The following is a 21,099-nucleotide window of genomic DNA, read 5'->3' on the forward strand; positions in this document are numbered from 1 at the left end:
AGGGGACACACACATAGAGAATCAGTATGAGCCACCAGGAGAACAGACACACATGGACAGGAGACACACATAGAGAAGCAGTATGAGCCACCAGGGGGGACAGACACACATAGGAAGGGGACACACACATAGAGAACCAGTATGAGCCACTAGGGGGGGCAGACACACATAGGCAGGGGGCACACACAGAGAATCAGTATGAGCCACCAGGGAGGACAGACACACATGGACAGGGGACACACACATAGAGAAACAGTATGAGCCACCAGGGGGTACAGACACACATGGACAGGAGACACACATAGAGAAGCAGTATGAGCCACCAGGGGGGACAGACACACATGGTCAGGACACACACACATAGAGAAACAGTATGAGCCACCAGGGGGTGTACAGACACACATGGACAGGAGACACACATAGAGAAGCAGTATGAGCCACCAGGAGGACAGACACACATGGACAGGAGACACACAGAGAAGCAGTATGAGCCACCAGGGGGGACAGACACACATAGGAAGGGGACACACACATAGAGAACCAGTATGAGCCACTAGGGGGGGCAGACACACATGGTCAGGTAACACATACATAGAAAAGCAGTAAGAGCAACCAGGGGGAACAGACACACATGGACAGGAGACACACATAGAGAAGCAGTATGAGCCACCAGGGGGGACAGACACACATAGGCAGGGGGCACACACAGAGAGAAACAGTATGAGCCACCAGGGGGTACAGACACACATGGACAGGAGACACACATAGAGAAGCAGTATGAGCCACCAGGGGGGACAGACACACATGGACAGGAGACACATAGAGAATCAGTATGAGCCACCAGGAGGACAGACACACATGGGCAGGAGACACACACATAGAGAAGCAGTATGAGCCGCCAGGGGGGACAGACACACATGGACAGGTAACACATACATAGAAAAGCAGTAAGAGCAACCAGGAGGAACAGACACACATAGACAGGGAGCACACACATTAAAAAACAGTATGAGCCACCAGGGCAGACAAACATGGCCTGGGGACACACACAGAGCAGTATGAGCCACCAGGGGGGACAGAAACACATGGACAAAGGACACACACATAGAGAAGCAGTGTGAGCCACCAGGGGCGATAGGCACACATGGACTCGGGACACACACAGAAAATCAGTATGAGCCACAAGGGGAGGCAGACACACATGTAGAGAAGCGGTATGAGCCACCAGGGGGGACAGACACACATGGCCTGGGAACACACACATAGAAAATCAGTATGAGCCACAAGGAGGACAGACACACATGGACAGGGGACACACACATAGAGAAACAGTATGAGAGCCCAGGGGGGACAGACATATATGGACAGCGGACACACACATAGAGAATTAATGCGAGCCACCGGGGGGGAAACAGACACACATGGACTCGGGACACACATAGAGAAGCAGTATGAGCCAACAGGGGGTACAGACACACATGGGCAGGGGAGACATACATAGAGAAGTAGTGTGAGCCACCAGGGGGGATAGACACACATGGATTCGGGACACACAGACAGAGTATCAGTATGAGCCACAAGGGGGGGCAGACACACAGGGGTAGGAGACACACACATAGAGAAGCAGTGCAAGCCACCAGGGGGGACAGACACACATGGACAGGGGACACATATAGAGAAACAGTATGAGCTGCCAGGGGGGACAGACACACATGGACAGGGGACACACACATAGAGAAACAGTATGAGCCGCCAGGGGAGACAGACACACATGGACAGGGGACACACATATAGAGAAACAGTATGAGCCGCCAGGGGGGACAGACACACATAGAGAAGCAGTATGAGCCGCCAGGGGGGACAGACACACATAGAGAAGCAGTATGAGCCACCAGGGGATACAGACACACAGGCTTTATGTTTGTTTCGTAAGCTGTATGTTTGTTTCGTATGCTGTATGTTGTTTCGTTTTGTGTTCTTATTTGTGATTGAATTAAAACAAGTTATTTATTTTCTATCAAGAAAATATCAGATTATTTTAAAATAGCTTTTCACTAAGACTATGGCCCTGATACAGAGCCGGACGCTCTGACCAGAGCGCTCGCTCTGAATCAGGGCCCACCTCCATTAATATGGAGCGTCCTCCTGGACGCTCGTATAGCTGTGGGTCACCACACACAGCATATACGAGCGTGCAGGATGATGGTCGCGATGGTCTTGACCATCGAAACTGCGAGCAGAAACCTGCGGTTCAGTTTCTCAACCGCAAGGCCAGGAGTGATTTTGGCTCTATCAGGGCCAAAATCACACCCACTGACATCACTAGTGATGTCAGTGGGGCCGGCTTCAGATGGTAGGCGTTCCCTTGGGAACGCCTCCGTCTGGCAGGCACACGCCCACCAAAGGGGGTGTGCTGTCAGTCAACATCGACAGCACGCCCCCTTTGATGAGACACTCCGAGCGAAGGAAAGTCCTTCGCTCGTCGCGTCTCGCGCATGCGCACGACGGAGCTCCCTTCGTCGTGCGCATGCGCAGTGCAGACCATCGACCAACTTGCGAGCGGACAGCCGCTCGCGAGTGGGTCTGAATGAGGGCCTATATTAGTAATGTACATACAGTATAGTGCAAGTAGTGTAGCTACTGTAGTAAAAACATTCTGAAATCATTTTAGTTTTTCCTGACCTCAAATTAGCAATGTACAGTATGACTATTTTTAGAAAGGAAACAAATTAAAAATATTAATTTGTTTTACAGTGATATCAGAGGTACAAAAACATGACTTTGTACAATACACATCTATTCTCAGTGTTACCATCCTTCTATTGTATGATATCGTGTAAAAGAAATGTAATGTTGTTAGGATATGAAACACACTTACGTGTAACCCCATGCGGCCAGACTCTCCAACAGACCCCTGGGTTCCTGGTACTCCTTCCTCGCCCTTCTCCCCGCCCTCTCCATGCGGCCCAGAATCTCCAAATTCCCCCTTCAAAAACAATGTATAGCAATTAAATGAAAACATGTGACGTAATTAAACAAACATTGTGTGAATGTGAAATATGGCTATAGATTATAAATGGCACCAGAGTCTGAATAATAAATCCGGGCACAAGGAGATCTCTCCTATGGCCACACCCACTAAGGGTCCTGATGGCACCACCGGAGGCTCATACAGTAATAGTGACCTAGTAGGGTATACAGGAACAGGGGCGGTGACCCCAAGTGCTGCCGTCTCCAATCAGAACCTATTTGTAGATCGGTGGGATTAGTGCATGGCTGGGGAAGGACCCCCTAACACTTCTGTCTCTGGGAAATGCTAACATCCGGTAACAGCGCTATACTGTATGTGCTTATCACATAACAGCGTCATATGTGCTTATCATGTAACAGCGATATATATGTATTTATCATGTAACAGCGCTATATATATATATATATGTATTATCATGTAACAGCACTATCTGTGTGCATATCACATAACAGTGTCATATGTGCTTATCACGTAACAGTGCTATATATGTATTTATCATGTAACAGCGCTATACATATATATATATATATATATATATACTGTATATGCATTATCATGTAACAGCACTATATGTGTGCATATCACATAACAGCGTCATATGTGCTTATCACGTAACAGCGCTATATATGTATTTATCATGTAACAGCACTATATGTGTGCATATCACATAACAGCGTCATATGTGCTTATCACATAACAGCGCTATATATGTATTTATCATGTAACAGCACTATATATATATATATATATATGTATTATCATGTAACAGCACTATCTGTGTGCATATCACATAACAGCGTCATATGTGCTTATCATGTAACAGCGATATATATGTATTTATCATGTAACAGCGCTATATATATATATGTATTATCATGTAACAGCACTATCTGTGTGCATATCACATAACAGTGTCATATGTGCTTATCACGTAACAGCGCTATATATGTATTTATCATGTAACAGCGCTATACATATATATATATATATATATACTGTATATGCATTATCATGTAACAGCACTATATGTGTGCATATCACATAACAGCGTCATATGTGCTTATCACATAACAGCGCTATATATGTATTTATCATGTAACAGCACTATATATATATATATATATATATATATGTATTATCATGTAACAGCACTATCTGTGTGCATATCACATAACAGCGTCATATGTGCTTATCACGTAACAGCGCTATACATATATATATATATACTGTATATGCATTATCATGTAACAGCACTATATGTGTGCATATCACATAACAGCATCATATGTGCTTATCATGTAACAGCACTATATGTGTGCATATCACATAACAGCGTCATATGTGCTTATCACGTAACAGCGCTATACATATATATATATATACTGTATATGCATTATCATGTAACAGCACTATATGTGTGCATATCACATAACAGCATCATATGTGCTTATCATGTAACAGCACTATATGTGTGCATATCACATAACAGCGTCATATGTGCTTATCATGTAACAGCACTATATGTGTGCATATCACATAACAGCGTCATATGTGCTTATCACGTAACAGCGCTATATATGTATTTATCATGTAACAGCACTATATGTGTGCATATCACATAGCGTCATATGTGCTTATCATGTAACAGCGATATATATGTATTTGTCATGTAACAGCGATATATATATATATATATATGTATTATCATGTAACAGCACTATCTGTGTACATATCACATAAAAGCGTCATATGTGCTTATCACGAAACAGCGCTATATATGTATTTATCATGTAACAGCACTATATGTGTGCATATCACATAACAGCGCTATATATGTATTTATCATGTAACAGCGCTATACATATATATATACTGTATATGCATTATTATGTAACAGCACTATATGTGTGCATATTACATAACAGCGTCATATGTGCTTGTCACGTAATATTTATTTATTAACAGTTTCTTATATAGCGCAGCATATTCCGTTGCGATTTACAATTGTCAACATTGATAGAACAAAACTGGGTAATAACAGACAGATATATAGGTAGGAAGGCCCTGCTCGCAAGCTTACAATCTATAGGATAGCGCTATATATGTATTTATCACATAACAGCGCCATGTGTGCTTATCATGTAACAGCGCCATGTGTGCTTATCACGTAACAGCGCCATGTGTGCTTATCACGTAACAGCGATATATGTGTGCTTATCATGTAACAGCGATATATGTGTGCTTATCATGTAACTGCGATATATGTGCTTATCAAGTAACATCGCTAGAAGTGTTTATCATGTAACAGCGCTACATGTGCTTATGAAGTAACAGCGCTATATGTGCTTATCATGTAACAGCGCTACATGTGCTTATCATGTAACAGCGCTATATGTGCTTATCACGTAAAATCGCTATAAGTGCTTATCACGTAACATCGCTATAAGTTCTTATCACGTAACATCGCTATAAGTGCTTATCACGTAACATCGCTATATGTGCTTATCACGTAACATCACTATAAGTGCTTATCACGTAACAGCGCTACATGTGCTTATCACGTAACAGCGCTATATGTGCTTATGAAGTAACAGCGCTATATGTGCTTATCATGTAACAGCGCTATATGTGCTTATCACGTAACATCGCTAGAAGTGTTTATCACGTAACAGCGATATATGTGTGCTTATCATGTAACTGCGATATATGTGCTTATCAAGTAACATCGCTAGAAGTGTTCATCACGTAACAGCGCTACATGTGCTTATCACGTAACAGCGCTATATGTGCTTATCATGTAACAGCGCTACATGTGCTTATCACGTAACAGCGCTATATGTGCTTATCACGTAACAGCGATATATGTGCTTATCACGTAACATCACTTAAGTGCTTATCACGTAACAGCGCTATATGTGCTTATCACGTAACAGCGCTACATGTGCTTATCACGTAACAGCGCTACATGTGCTTATCACGTAACAGCGCTACATGTGCTTATGACGTAACAGCGCTACATGTGCTTATGACGTAACAGCGCTACATGTGCTTATCATGTAACAGCGCTACATGTGCTTATCACGTAACAGCGCTACATGTGCTTACCACGTAACAGCGCTACATGTGCTTATCACGTAACAGCGCTACATGTGCTTATCACCTAACAGTGCTACATGTGCTTATCACGTAACAGCGCTATATGTGCTTATCACGTAACAGCGCTATATGTGCTTATCACGTAACAGCGCTATAAGCAGACAGACAGACAGACATACACTCTGCAATGATCACCTTTGGACCATCTCTTCCTTGGGCCCCGTCTTCACCTGGAGGACCCGGTTCTCCCTGTTTAGATCAGGTAAAAGAAATGTAAATGTTACATGGTGAAGGTCAGACTGCAGCCTGGATTATACATGAGACAGTACCCTCCTAGCAATCTGAGGGACCCTTCTTCTGTCTTCTTTTGCCTTTGCGTGTAATAGAATGTTAGTGGGGGGGCAATTAGTGGCTGTAAGGTACAGATCACGGCGACCGGCGCTGACCTATTGCACACAGCAGCCTGGGAAATGCACCTGAATACATCTGTTCCCAATTCTTCTACCCCGCATCCTGCTGTGTTCCCGAGACATCGATACGAGCCACAGGAATCCACGGGGGGCTAGAACAGGAGATTCACAGGAGCTTAGTTGGCCAATGGCAGCAGCCGCTGTTACTGGCTGGCAGAGGTCCGGATCAGTCTCGCTGGATGGTTTGGGCCACACACAGTGATTTTGGATCAGTTTCTCTGTTTTAATGGAGTGTGGTAACTTGTAAAATGTTATTCTCGCTCCAAGAAGCTTTTCATGGTATAATATGGAAAGTCCTCCAAATAGCATTTATTTTATTACATTCCTATCACATATAACAGAAGCCGCCTGAGACAGATTCCCCCTGTAGCCATCCGCTATACAGATATATTTACTATTTATTTTCATCCCTTACTCTGGGCCTGATTCAGAGCCGCTCGCTCTGAATCAGGGCCGGGGTTTTTTTTACTTTTGGATTGGCCTCTTGGCCGCTCGCATAGCTGTGGGTGACCACCCACAGCTATAGCGAGTGGCCATGATGATGGTCGCGACGGTCAAGACCATCACGAACATCGGGCTTGCGACGAGACCCTTGTGGTAGGGTCTCGCGGCCGCAAGCCCCACTCGTGATGTCAGTGGGGCCGCCCCCAAACGGCAGGCGTTCTCATGGGAACGCCTCCGTTTGGGCAGCCACCCCCCTGGTCCGCCCACCAAAAGGGGCGAGCTGTCACTCAACATCGACAGATCGCCCCCTTTGGTGCGAGACCCGGAGCGACGGATTGCCCATCGCTAGTCGGGTCTCGCGCATGCGCACGACGGAGGCGGCTCCATCGTGCGCATGCGCTGTGGGCCACCATCGACTCGGCTCAGCGCTTGCGACCAGGTCTGAATCAGGCCCTCTGTCCTCTGTGTAGTAACTGGAAAATGTCAACACAAGACACAAATCAGGATACAGCTGAGAGCTGGTCAGTGCCCCGGGGCCATCAGTGAGCAGAAGACAAACACCAAGCAACCGCCATTAGTTTATATAGGGATAAATCTCTGTATCAGCGCTATAAATGGCGGCAGTCACGCTGAAACATTACAGGGCCTGATTGTGAGTCGCACACTGCTGACAGCGCTTTAGCGTCTTTTTATCACGTCTGTTAGGACAGAGACGCCCACAGACGCTGTAATACCGTATGGTGCATCTTTAGACACCAACATCGATGGTACCATCAAAACAGCCTGTGGTAGGAGCAGTGTATGTCCTCCGCTGTGACCTCTCATTCGCGCTGGCGCTCCCAGAGGAGCAGCAGCGCCAGTATTTGTTTTGCCGAGAGTCGGGGATGTTAAATGGACCAAACAGAACGTTATTTGTTTAGGTGGAGTACAGGTGCCAGCGTCTTAATGTACGGGCATGCTGGTGCTTGAGGTTCGACAAGTGCCATATGCTGGGGCAGCCTTGCTGGGACCTGTAGCCCACTTGTAAAAAAAAGCAATGTAAATTTACTAATTACTATTACCTCCGCACCAAAGGCCAGGGGTTGCGGAGAGGAGCTTTCAGCCTAGGACTGGTTGTCCTTGGGGAGGGGGCGGCACTCTCCTAGGGATTCCCCCCTCTATTTTCAAACAGCCAAGGCTCAGAGGTCCTGGCTTGGTTATGGATTTGGGTGGAATTTTTTAATCATATATAAACATATTAATATACATGAAGCCTGCACAGATTATAGTGATCTGTGCAGTGCTTCCACTCCATAGCGGGTTGATGGCGGGTCTGCTGTCGGATCGGCAGCGGAATAGGAGGCTGAAATCCGAGGGGTATCAAAGTCTGACTTTAAATGACAGTCAAAACTGATTCATAGTAAATAATGGTTTTTAAGACTGTAATCCGATGTCGTTACCTGTCTGCTTCAATCCCACGGCAAACCGAGGCTATAGTAAATGTGCCCTTAATTCTCTCCCCACGTTTTACATTTACCCACCTGCGGTGTAGCCTGGTTTCACAGAGGTGCAAATTGCTCTTCTATTTCTGCTTTGCTCCTTATTCTGAATAATATAATTGAAGGCATTTGAACCAATTATATTGTAAGTTATTTCCTCTTTGTCTGCTTTGTTACCAGCTCCCAGGCGCCTTTTATGTGACTCCTTCCCTTATTAGAGCTAATAACTGTGATCACACGTCTGACAGGGTCTGTGAGTTACCAGCTCTCAGGCGCCTTTTATGTGACTCCTTCCCTTATTAGAGCTAATAACTGTGATCCGCACGTCTGACAGGGTCTGTGAGTTACCAGCTCTCAGGCGCCTTTTATGTGACTCCTTCCCTTATTAGAGCTAATAACTGTGATCCGCACGTCTGACAGGGTCTGTGAGTTACCAGCTCCCAGGCGCCTTTTATGTGACTCCTTCCCTTATTAGAGCTAATAACTGTGATCCGCACGTCTGACAGGGTCTGTGAGTTACCAGCTCTCAGGCGCCTTTTATGTGACTCCTTCCCTTATTAGAGCTAATAACTGTGATCCGCACGTCTGACAGGGTCTGTGAGTTACCAGCTCTCAGGCGCCTTTTATGTGACTCCGTCCCTTATTAGAGCTAATAACTGATCCGCACGTCTGACAGGGTCTGTGAGTTACCAGCTCCCAGGCGCCTTTTATGTGACTCCTTCCCTTATTAGAGCTAATAACTGATCCGCACGTCTGACAGGGTCTGTGAGTTACCAGCTCCCAGGCGCCTTTTATGTGACTCCTTCCCTTATTAGAGCTAATAACTGTGATCCGCACGTCTGACAGGGTCTGTGAGTTACCAGCTCCCAGGCGCCTTTTATGTGACTCCTTCCCTTATTAGAGCTAATAACTGATCCGCACGTCTGACAGGGTCTGTGAGTTACCAGCTCTCAGGCGCCTTTTATGTGACTCCTTCCCTTATTAGAGCGAATAACTGTGATCACACGTCTGACAGGGTCTGTGAGTTACCAGCTCCCAGGCGCCTTTTATGTGACTCCTTCCCTTATTAGAGCGAATAGCTGTGATCACACGTCTGACAGGGTCTGTGAGTTACCAGCTCCCAGGCGCCTTTTATGTGACTCCTTCCCTTATTAGAGCTAATAACTGTGATCACACGTTTGACAGGGTCTGTGAGTTACCAGCTCTCAGGCGCCTTTTATGTGACTCCTTCCCTTATTAGAGCTAATAACTGTGATCCGCACGTCTGACAGGGTCTGTGAGTTACCAGCTCTCAGTCGCCTTTTATGTGACTCCTTCCCTTATTAGAGCTAATAACTGTGATCCGCACGTCTGACAGGGTCTGTGAGTTACCAGCTCTCAGGCGCCTTTTATGTGACTCCGTCCCTTATTAGAGCTAATAACTGATCCGCACGTCTGACAGGGTCTGTGAGTTACCAGCTCCCAGGCGCCTTTTATGTGACTCCTTCCCTTATTAGAGCTAATAACTGTGATCACACGTCTGACAGGGTCTGTGAGTTACCAGCTCTCAGGCGCCTTTTATGTGACTCCTTCCCTTATTAGAGCTAATAACTGTGATCACACGTCTGACAGGGTCTGTGAGTTACCAGGCGCCTTTTATGTGACTCCTTCCCTTATTAGAGCTAATAACTGTGATCACACGTCTGACAGGGTCTGTGAGTTACCAGCTCCCAGGCGCCTTTTATGTGACTCCGTCCCTTATTAGAGCTAATAACTGTGATCACACGTCTGACAGGGTCTGTGAGTTACCAGCTCCCAGGCGCCTTTTATGTGACTACTTCCCTTATTAGAGCTAATAACTGTGATCACACGTCTGACAGGGTTTGTGAGTTACCAGCTCTCAGGCGCCTTTTATGTGACTCCTTCCCTTATTAGAGCTAATAACTGTGATCACACGTCTGACAGGGTCTGTGAGTTACCAGGCGCCTTTTATGTGACTCCTTCCCTTATTAGAGCTAATAACTGTGATCACACGTCTGACAGGGTCTGTGAGTTACCAGCTCCCAGGCGCCTTTTATTTGACTCCGTCCCTTATTAGAGCTAATAACTGTGATCACACGTCTGACAGGGTCTGTGAGTTACCAGCTCCCAGGTGCCGTATATGTGACTCCTTCCCTTATTAGAGCTAATAACTGTGATCACACGTCTGACAGGGTCTGTGAGTTACCAGCTCCCAGGCGCCTTTTATGTGACTCCTTCCCTTATTAGAGCTAATAACTGTGATCCGCACGTCTGACAGGGTCTGTGAGTTACCAGCTCTCAGGCGCCTTTTATGTGACTCCGTCCCTTATTAGAGCTAATAACTGATCCGCACGTCTGACAGGGTCTGTGAGTTACCAGCTCCCAGGCGCCTTTTATGTGACTCCTTCCCTTATTAGAGCTAATAACTGTGATCACACGTCTGACAGGGTCTGTGAGTTACCAGCTCCCAGGTGCCGTATATGTGACTCCTTCCCTTATTAGAGCTAATAACTGTGATCAGACGTCTGACAGGGTCTGTGAGTTACCAGCTCCCAGGCGCCTTTTATGTGACTCCTTCCCTTATTAGAGCTAATAACTGTGATCACACGTCTGACAGGGTCTGTGAGTTACCAGGCGCCTTTTATGTGACTCCTTCCCTTATTAGAGCTAATAACTGTGATCACACGTCTGACAGGGTCTGTGAGTTACCAGCTCCCAGGCGCCTTTTATTTGACTCCGTCCCTTATTAGAGCTAATAACTGTGATCACACGTCTGACAGGGTCTGTGAGTTACCAGCTCCCAGGCGCCTTTTATGTGACTCCTTCCCTTATTAGAGCTAATAACTGTGATCCGCACGTCTGACAGGGTCTGTGAGTTACCAGCTCTCAGGCGCCTTTTATGTGAGTCCATCCCTTATTAGAGCTAATAACTGATCCGCACGTCTGACAGGGTCTGTGAGTTACCAGCTCCCAGGTGCCGTATATGTGACTCCTTCCCTTATTAGAGCTAATAACTGTGATCACACGTCTGACAGGGTCTGTGAGTTACCAGCTCCCAGGCGCCTTTTATGTGACTCCTTCCCTTATTAGAGCTAATAACTGTGATCACACGTCTGACAGGGTCTGTGAGTTACCAGGCGCCTTTTATGTGACTCCTTCCCTTATTAGAGCTAATAACTGTGATCACACGTCTGACAGGGTCTGTGAGTTACCAGCTCCCAGGCGCCTTTTATTTGACTCCGTCCCTTATTAGAGCTAATAACTGTGATCACACGTCTGACAGGGTCTGTGAGTTACCAGCTCCCAGGCGCCTTTTATGTGACTCCTTCCCTTATTAGAGCTAATAACTGTGATCCGCACGTCTGACAGGGTCTGTGAGTTACCAGCTCTCAGGCGCCTTTTATGTGAGTCCTTCCCTTATTAGAGCTAATAACTGATCCGCACGTCTGACAGGGTCTGTGAGTTACCAGCTCCCAGGTGCCGTATATGTGACTCCTTCCCTTATTAGAGCTAATAACTGTGATCACACGTCTGACAGGGTCTGTGAGTTACCAGCTCTCAGGCGCCTTTTATGTGACTCCTTCCCTTATTAGAGCTAATAGCTGTGATCACACGTCTGACAGGGTCTGTGAGTTACCAGCTCTCAGGCGCCTTTTATGTGACTCCTTCCCTTATTAGAGCTAATAACTGTGATCACACGTTTGACAGGGTCTGTGAGTTACCAGCTCCCAGGCGCCTTTTATGTGACTCCTTCCCTTATTAGAGCTAATAACTGTGATCACACGTCTGACAGGGTCTGTGAGTTACCAGCTCTCAGGCGCCTTTTATGTGACTCCGTCCCTTATTAGAGCTAATAACTGATCCGCACGTCTGACAGGGTCTGTGAGTTACCAGCTCTCAGGCGCCTTTTATGTGACTCCTTCCCTTATTAGAGCTAATAACTGTGATCACACGTCTGACAGGGTTTGTGAGTTCCCAGCTTACTTGCGCCATTATGTGATGACTATTTGTATTCTGCATATGTATATTTCCATATTATCTAGAATTATTTCTGAACATTTTACCAAGTTGAGTAAAAACTTTCGGCAGGTTTCACACCATAATGATCTCACCCGTAAGCCGGACTCTCCAGTTGCGCCAACGTTTCCAGCTGCTCCGATGTCTCCCTGCGATCAACAGAAATGGATGTTATGAGATGGGAAGGAGATAATTATCCGCTCAGCTGACTGTTCTCATCCACGCACGGCTGTAGCGTTACTGGTGCTTCATTCCAGGGATTCACCCAATTCGGCGTTTGTGAGAATATGAATCCGGATTTACTTGTACAGTTGAGCAAATATCGGTGGATCGCACATTGCGATCAAATGCGACGGTGGTTGCAGTGACGATTTATTCGCAAGTGATTGACAGACTGGGGCTGTTTTGTGGGAGATAACCGGGAGTGGAGACAAAAACGCGGCAGTTTGCGGGACGGGTATTTGACTACATCTGCGATCCCGTGTGAAGAAAATATGGCGCCAGTGTCTCACATGCCACATCTGAATCAGACCGAGAAGTTCCTACTTACTGCGACTAGAATAAGAAAACATATAGAGCCTGAGGTAAAGCCGCCGCCATCAATTCACTGTATCATGAGGAAACGTTTGCTCAGATATACACCAGGTGCAGAGTTACTGTCACCATCACTGATGAGCAATGTCAGGATTCTGCTGATAGAGCACTGAGGGGAAAACAAGTACTAGATACAGGGGTCTAGGAGTGATAAGGTACCAGCCAATCAGCTCCTGTCATTTTCAAACACAGCCTGTGAGATGGCAGTTGGGAGCTGATTGGCTGGTACCTTATCACTTTCTTATCACTTTTCACTCTGTCTCCTAACACTGCTTAGTACATAGACCCCATAGACACGGCAGAGCACTGCCCCTTGTGACCAGATGGAAAATTACAACACACAGATGTGCGCTCTAAGAACTAGCGTCTATACGCCATATAACGCGAAACATCCGCGTGCCTTTACATTTCGCATCACATACACAGCGAAACATCAATCACGGTGCACTAGAGACGCTAGTCTGCGACTTTAACCAGAATTAGTTTTACACAAGTACAAAGTCACAGATTAAACACGGAAGTTGGCGTAAGGAAAAGCTGTGGTCGCTGCATCGTAGCGTTTGGTATACAGATTTATACTCAGTCGCACACAGATATACAAACCTCACACACCCCATTAATCAGTGTAGCCTATCAATGTTGTTTTGTCGCCCCAGTTGTTTTATGTATGCAATTTGTGCAAGAAAGACGCGTCCGGGACCTGGTGCGCTGAGAGGGCCTGTTTGGCGCAACTGAAGACACAATGCATGAGGCACAGCTGTACTGGTTTAGCTATACTATCATCTGAGAATACAGAGTGATAACATATACTGTATATACTCCTCCCCCTACTGTACATAACACCTGTATATACTCCTCCCCCTACTGTACATAACACCTGTATATACTCCTCCCCCTCCCGTATATAACAGCTGTATATACTCATCCCCCTCCCGTACATAACACCTGTATATACTCCTCCCACTACTGTACATAACACCTGTATATACTCCTCCCCCTACTGTACATAACACCTGTATATACTCCTCCCCCTCCCGTATATAACAGCTGTATATACTCCTCCCCCTCCCGTACATAACACCTGTATATACTCCTCCCACTACTGTACATAACACCTGTATATACTCCGTCCCCTACTGTACATAACACCTGCATATACTACCCCCTCCTGTATATACTCCTCCCCCTCTCGTACATAACACCTGTATATACTCCTCCCCCTCCAGTACATAACACCTGTATATACTCCTCCCCCTCTCGTACATAACACCTGTATATACTGCTCCCCCTCCCGTATATAACACCTGTATATACTCCTCCCCCTCCCGTACATAACACCTGTATATACTCCTCCCCCTCCCGTACATAATACCTGTATATACTCCTCCCCCTCCCGTACATAACACCTGTATTAACTCCTCCCCCTCCCGTATATAACACCTGTTTATACTCCTCCCCCTCCCGTACATAACAGCTGTATATACTCCTCCCCCTCCCGTATATAGCAGCTGTATATACTCCTCCCCCTCTCATACCTAATACCTGTATATACTGCTCCCCCTCCCGTACATAACACCTGTATATACTCCTCCCACTCCCGTACATAACACTTGTATATACTCCTCCCCCTCCCGTACATAACACCTGTATATACTCCTCCCGCTACTGTACATAACACCTGTATATACTCCTCCCCCTCCCGTATATAACAGCTGTATATACTCCTCCCCCTACTGTACATAACACCTGTATATACTCCTCCCCCTCCCTTTTATAACAAATGTATATACTCCTCCCCCTCCCGTATATAACACCTGTATATACTCCTCCCCCTCCCGTACATAACACCTGTAAATACTCCTCCCCCTCCCGTATATAACACCGGTATATACTCCTCCCCCCCCCGTACATAACACCTGTATATACTCCTCCCCCTCCCTGTACATAACAACTGTATATACTCTTCCCCCTCCCTGTACATTAACACCTATATATACTCCTCCCCCTCCTGTACATAACACCTGTATTTACTCCTCCCACTCCTATACATAACACCTGTATATACTCCTCCCCCTCCCGTATATAATAGCTGTATATACTCCTTACCCTATTGTACATAACACCTGTATATACTCCTTCCCCTTCCGTACATAACACCTGTAAATACTCCTCCCCCTCCTGTATATAACACCGGTATATACTCCTCCCCCTCCCGTACATAACACCTGTATATACTCTTCCCCCTCCCTGTACATTAACACCTATATATACTCCTCCCCCTCCTGTACATAACACCTGTATTTACTCCTCCCACTCCTATACATAACACCTGTATATACTCCTCCCCCTCCCGTATATAATAGCTGTATATACTCCTTACCCTATTGTACATAACATCTGTATATACTCCTCTCCCTACTGTACATAACACCTGTATATACTCCTCCCCCTCCTGTACATAAAACCTGTATATACTCCTTCCCCTACTGTACATAACACCTGTATATACTCCTTCCCCTACTGTACATTAACATCTGTATATACTCCTCTCCCTCCCGTACATTAACACCTGTATATACTCCTCCCCCTCCCGTACATAACACCTGTATATACTCCTCCCCCTCCCGTACATAACACCTGTATATACTCCTCCCCCTCCCATACCTAATACCTGTATATACTGCTCCCCCTCCCGTACATAACACCTGTATATACTCCTCCCACTCCCGTATATAACACCTGTATATACTCCTCCCCCTACTGTACTTAACACCTGTATATACTCCTCCCCCTCCCGTACATAACACCTGTATATACTCCTCCCCCTCCCATACATAACACCTGAATATACTGCTCCCCCTCCCGTACATAACACCTGTATATACTCCTCCCCCTCCTGTACATAACACCTGTATATACTCCTCCCACTCCCGTACATAACACCTGTATATACTCCTCCCCCTCCCGTATATAGCAGCTGTATATACTCCTCCCCCTACTGTACATAACACCTGTATATACTCCTCCCCCTCCCGTATATAACAGCTGTATATACTCCTCCCCCTACTGTACATAACACCTGTATATACTCCTCCCCCTCCCTTTTATAACAAATGTATATACTCCTCCCCCTCCCGTACATAATACCTGTATATACTGCTCCCCCTCCTGTACATAACACCTGTATATACTCCTCCCCCTCCCGTTCATAATACCTGTATATACTCCTCCCCCTCCCGTACATAATACCTGTATATACTTATCCCCCTCCTGTACATAACACCTGTATATACTCCTCCCCCTCCCATACCTAATACCTGTATATACTGCTCCCCCTCCCGTACATAACACCTGTATATACTGCTCCCCCTCCCGTACATAACACCTGTATATACTCCTCCCCCTCCCGTACATAACACCTGTATATACTCCTCCCGCTACTGTACATAACACCTGTATATACTCCTCCCCCTCCCGTACATAACACCTGTATATACTCCTCCCCCTCCCGTACATAACACCTGTATATACTCCTCCCCCTACTGTACATAACACCTGTATATACTCCTCCCCCTCCCGTACATAACACCTGTATATACTCCTCTCCTACTGTACATAACACCTGTATATACTCCTCCCCCTACTGTACATAACACCTGTATATACTCCTCCCCCTCCCATACCTAATACCTGTATATACTGCTCCCCCTCCCGTACATAACACCTGTATATACTCCTCCCCCTCCCGTACATAACACCTGTATATACTCCCGCTACTGTACATAACACCTGTATATACTCCTCCCCCTCCCATACATAACACCTGAATATACTGCTCCCCCTCCCGTACATAACACCTGTATATACTCCTCCCCCTACTGTACATAACACCTGTATATACTCCTCCCACTCCCGTACATACCACCTGTATATACTCCTCCCCCTCCCGTACATAACACCTGTATATACTCCTCCCCCTACTGTACATAACACCTGTATATACTCCTCCCCCTCCCGTACATAACACCTGTATATACTCCTCTCCTACTGTACATAACACCTGTATATACTCCTCCCCCTCCCGTACATAACACCTGTATATACTCCTTCCCCTACTGTACATAACACCTGTATATACTCCTTCCCCTACTGTACATAACACCTGTATATACTCCTCCCCCTCCCGTACATTAACACCTGTATATACTCCTCCCCCTCCCGTACATAACACCTGTATATACTCCTCCCCCTACTGTACATAACACCTGTATATACTCCTCCCCCTCCCATACCTAATACCTGTATATACTGCTCCCCCTCCCGTACATAACACTTGTATATACTCCTCCCCCTCCCGTACATAACACCTGTATATACTCCTCCCCCTACTGTACATAACACCTGTATATACTCCTCCCCCTCCCATACCTAATACCTGTATATACTGCTCCCCCTCCCGTACATAACACTTGTATATACTCCTCCCACTCCCGTACATGTCTTGTGTTATATATGTAAGGGGCATGGCATAGGGCGAACCACTACTGGAGCCACTGTATAAGGGGTACTACTGGGGGCACTGCATAGGGGGGGCACTACTGGGGCACTGTATAAGGGATACTACTGGGGGCACTGCATAGGGGGGCACTACTGGGGGCACTGCATAGGGGCAAACCACTACTGGAGCCACTGTATAAGGGGTACTACTGGGGGCACTGCATAGGGAAAACCACTACTGGAGCCACTGTATAGGGGGGACCACTACTGGGGGCACTGTATAAGGGGTACTACTAGGGGTACTGCATGAGGGGTACTGTATAAGAGGCACTACTGGGGTAGGCGGGGGTCTTTAAAAAATCATGCTGGCTGTATTTATTTGCATGCTGCATTCATGTTTTTCAGTGATAGAGGTGTGTGTGTGTGTACCCCCATCACAGTGGCACAGTACTGTAGCGGTCCTAAATCCTGTGTAAGATACATATATATATATATATATATATATATAACATTTTTTTATTTGTGGCTAGATGTTTTTTCATTGGTTACGGGACCCAAGGATTTGGAAACCCCCCCTTTTCAAAATCAAAAGTGATGCGGATGCCTCCTATGAATTCTCCAGGACGCCTCAGTGGTGTCACCGCTTCCTCGTGGACTGTATCTGCCAGAATATTTGAGTTTAGATCACACAGACTTCTTCCACCATGTACAGACCATCAAGTACACTTTAACTTTCGAAGTTATTAATCTCAAACATCACTAGGACCGACCTTTATACCCGGATCCCCTTGAGGACCCGTTTCTCCCTCCGTTCCGGGTGCTCCCTGTAGAACACAAAATATATAATGTCAATATAGGTTCACATCCATGAAACAGTTCTTCTAAGTAATGAGAGGAGTAAAGGATTGTGCCGCTATAACTCTTCCTGCTTCGCCTCTTTACCGTTTACATAAACATCTCCCCCCCTCCAGCGCTCCCGGCCTGAGTACACAGCGCATCAGCCTAGTGCTATGTCTCACACCTGGCCAGCTCCAATGGGCTTACACGGGATCTCGGCCAGAGCTGTGGGCCGCTGCAGCAGTGACAGTGCTGCCCCTTCTGTGGTGATAGCTGCAGCAGTGACAGTGCTGACCCTTCTGTGGCGATAGCTGCAGCAGTGACAGTGCTGCCCCTTCTGTGGCGATAGCTGCAGCAGTGACAGTGCTGCCCCTTCTGTGGCGATAGCTGCAGCAGTGACAGTGCTGCCCCTTCTGTGGCGATAGCTGCAGCAGTGACAGTGCTGCCCCTTCTGTGGTGATAGCTGCAGCAGTGACAGTGCTGCCCCTTCTGTGGTGATAGCTGCAGCAGTGACAGTGCTGCCCCTTCTGTGGCGATAGCTGCAGCTATCTTGTAAATAGCAGCGGCGATAATGACAGGGGTGCATAGTGCCCCTGTTATTTAACACTGGATCCCTCTATAATACATGGGGGAGAAGCCGGACCAGAACTACATGCAGCTTTGGCCATACTGTGTCCTTCCAATGCACGCTCCTCTATCACCATGCCGAAATTGTGCACTATCCTAGGGCACGATGCACATGAGAGTACTAAGCAGCTGCAAAAGGTGCGCGCAATGGTCATACCGCAGACACAGACTCACCTCTGGGCCCGTCTCTCCAGCTGGTCCTGCGTCTCCTTGTGGTCCCCTTTGTCCCTTACAATTGAATAAAACAATACATTAGACATTAGAAAATGCATTTGCCCAATTTTCAGATGATAAAATATTTTACTGCTAATGGTAACTGTAAGGCAGCGTCCCGTCCCCACGCCCGGGGATAGGGTAACGCAGCGCTCCAAGTCTGCCCATACTTATTGCAATACACAGTCGGCCCTGTGGGGTCTGACGTTCTGAACCTGAGAACATTTGGTTGGTAATTGAACAAATTATAAACATCTGGTATAATTTTGGCAAAATGAACTTCAATGAGTGAAGTAAATCTGCTCTGAATTACTCCGCACAGTTTGCAAATTCCTATTTTTGTTGAAATTATTATGAAACCAAAGAAATGTATTACAAATGGGAAGCTAATCTATGGGACTGTGTGGGTCACAGGGCGGGAGGAATATAAATATAGCAGAATCACAAACATCACAGAAAGTTATATCTCCCCCCCCCCCCAAACCCCCCCACCCCCATCCACCCCCACCCCCCCTCCCAGCGCTCACATCTCAACACAAAACAGTTGTATGAAAGTGATTTACAGACTGGTTCTGCTTCTCTGCATAAACGTCACCTTAAATGTGTTCACAACTTTAAAAATAGCTAAAAAGAACCCAAAAGTCAAACAACATTCGAAAAGAAATACTTCATGTATTGATCTAGGTGATCCAACAATAAATGTGCTTGCTGTAAAGTATGTGACCCTCCAGGACTCAGTAACTGTGTGAGCTCCTGGGGCAGCAGTGACTTCAGTCACAGGATTAAGGTTGTTGCTGGCGAGTCCTGCAGAGGCCTCGGAGGAGATCTGCACCATTCCTACGTACTTACAGAGCTGCGTCATCTCATAGGTGTAGGGACAAAGCACTGCAGGTCCCCCAGCTCCAGCCACAAGGTTTCTGATCGATCAAGTTTTGGACTTTGACTCGGCCATTGCGAAACGTACAATTTCTTCTTCTTCCACCATTATTTTGTATTTGAGGTTGTGTCTTGCTGCATTTCCACCTTCATGTCACGTCCGCTTCATATCAAGAAAGTATACTATGATATTCCCCCCGTACAATTTGCCGGAATTCATAGTTCATTAGTGATGGCAAGTCATCATGGTACCATGGCAGCACAACAGCCCAAACCATAATACTGCTGTCACCGAGTTTTACGATGATGATGACGTTCTGTTTGAATTCCGCATACTGTGTTACACACATAACAATTCTCATTTATGCCAAAATGGTCAATCATGGAGTCATTCGTACACAGAGCACTCTTCCAGTGGTCTTCTGGCTCTTCCAGATGGTCTTTATCAAACTGTATATTGGAGATAAGTGGAGACTTCCTCCTTCCCATGCACACACTTTTGTTCAATGTTTGCCCAATGATGGACTCATGGACACGGACATGAGCCAGTGTAAGAGGGCCCCGTAGATCTTCTGACGTGACCGTGGAGGTCTTTGTGATATCCGGTAATATTTTAGGTCTTGCCCTTGGGGTGATTTTTGTTGGACGTTGAGCTTTCACCATCTCTACACGATCTGTCTGACAGTGGATTGGTAATAGGCAAAGTCTTTCGAAAATAGTTTTGGAACCTTTTCTGGCCTAATGAGCATTGACAACTTTTCAAGAACCTGTGCAATAGCATTTAGCTGATGTGAGCGACCACTATATATTTTTGTATTGCAGTTCTGAGAGGCATGAAGGGAGCCAGCATTGGGAGGATGTGCTGGTTCATATAGTGCCATTTGGAGGTTTCTGGGGTACCTCCTAGGTGAGTCAGCTC

The 21,099-nt window shown here is 46.3% G+C and overlaps 1 protein-coding gene across 1 annotated transcript in view; it reads right to left on the reverse strand.

The window, feature by feature from the left end:
• LOC148436330 (uncharacterized) overlaps positions 1–21,099 on the reverse strand; it is a gene marked incomplete at both ends in the record, with an annotated part of 94,754 nt that overhangs the window by 56,868 nt on the left and 16,787 nt on the right. Inside the window, 5 exons of the mRNA XM_088465039.1 lie at positions 2,879–2,986; positions 6,323–6,376; positions 12,632–12,685; positions 18,398–18,451; positions 19,266–19,319. Of these exons, the coding sequence (XP_088321165.1) occupies positions 2,879–2,986; positions 6,323–6,376; positions 12,632–12,685; positions 18,398–18,451; positions 19,266–19,319 (324 nt within the window). The remainder of the gene's footprint in view (positions 1–2,878; positions 2,987–6,322; positions 6,377–12,631; positions 12,686–18,397; positions 18,452–19,265; positions 19,320–21,099) is intronic.

Source organism: Taudactylus pleione, unplaced genomic scaffold, assembly GCF_031769625.1.
Source record: "Taudactylus pleione unplaced genomic scaffold, aTauple2 ptg001811l, whole genome shotgun sequence".
Taxonomy (NCBI): domain Eukaryota; kingdom Metazoa; phylum Chordata; class Amphibia; order Anura; family Myobatrachidae; genus Taudactylus; species Taudactylus pleione.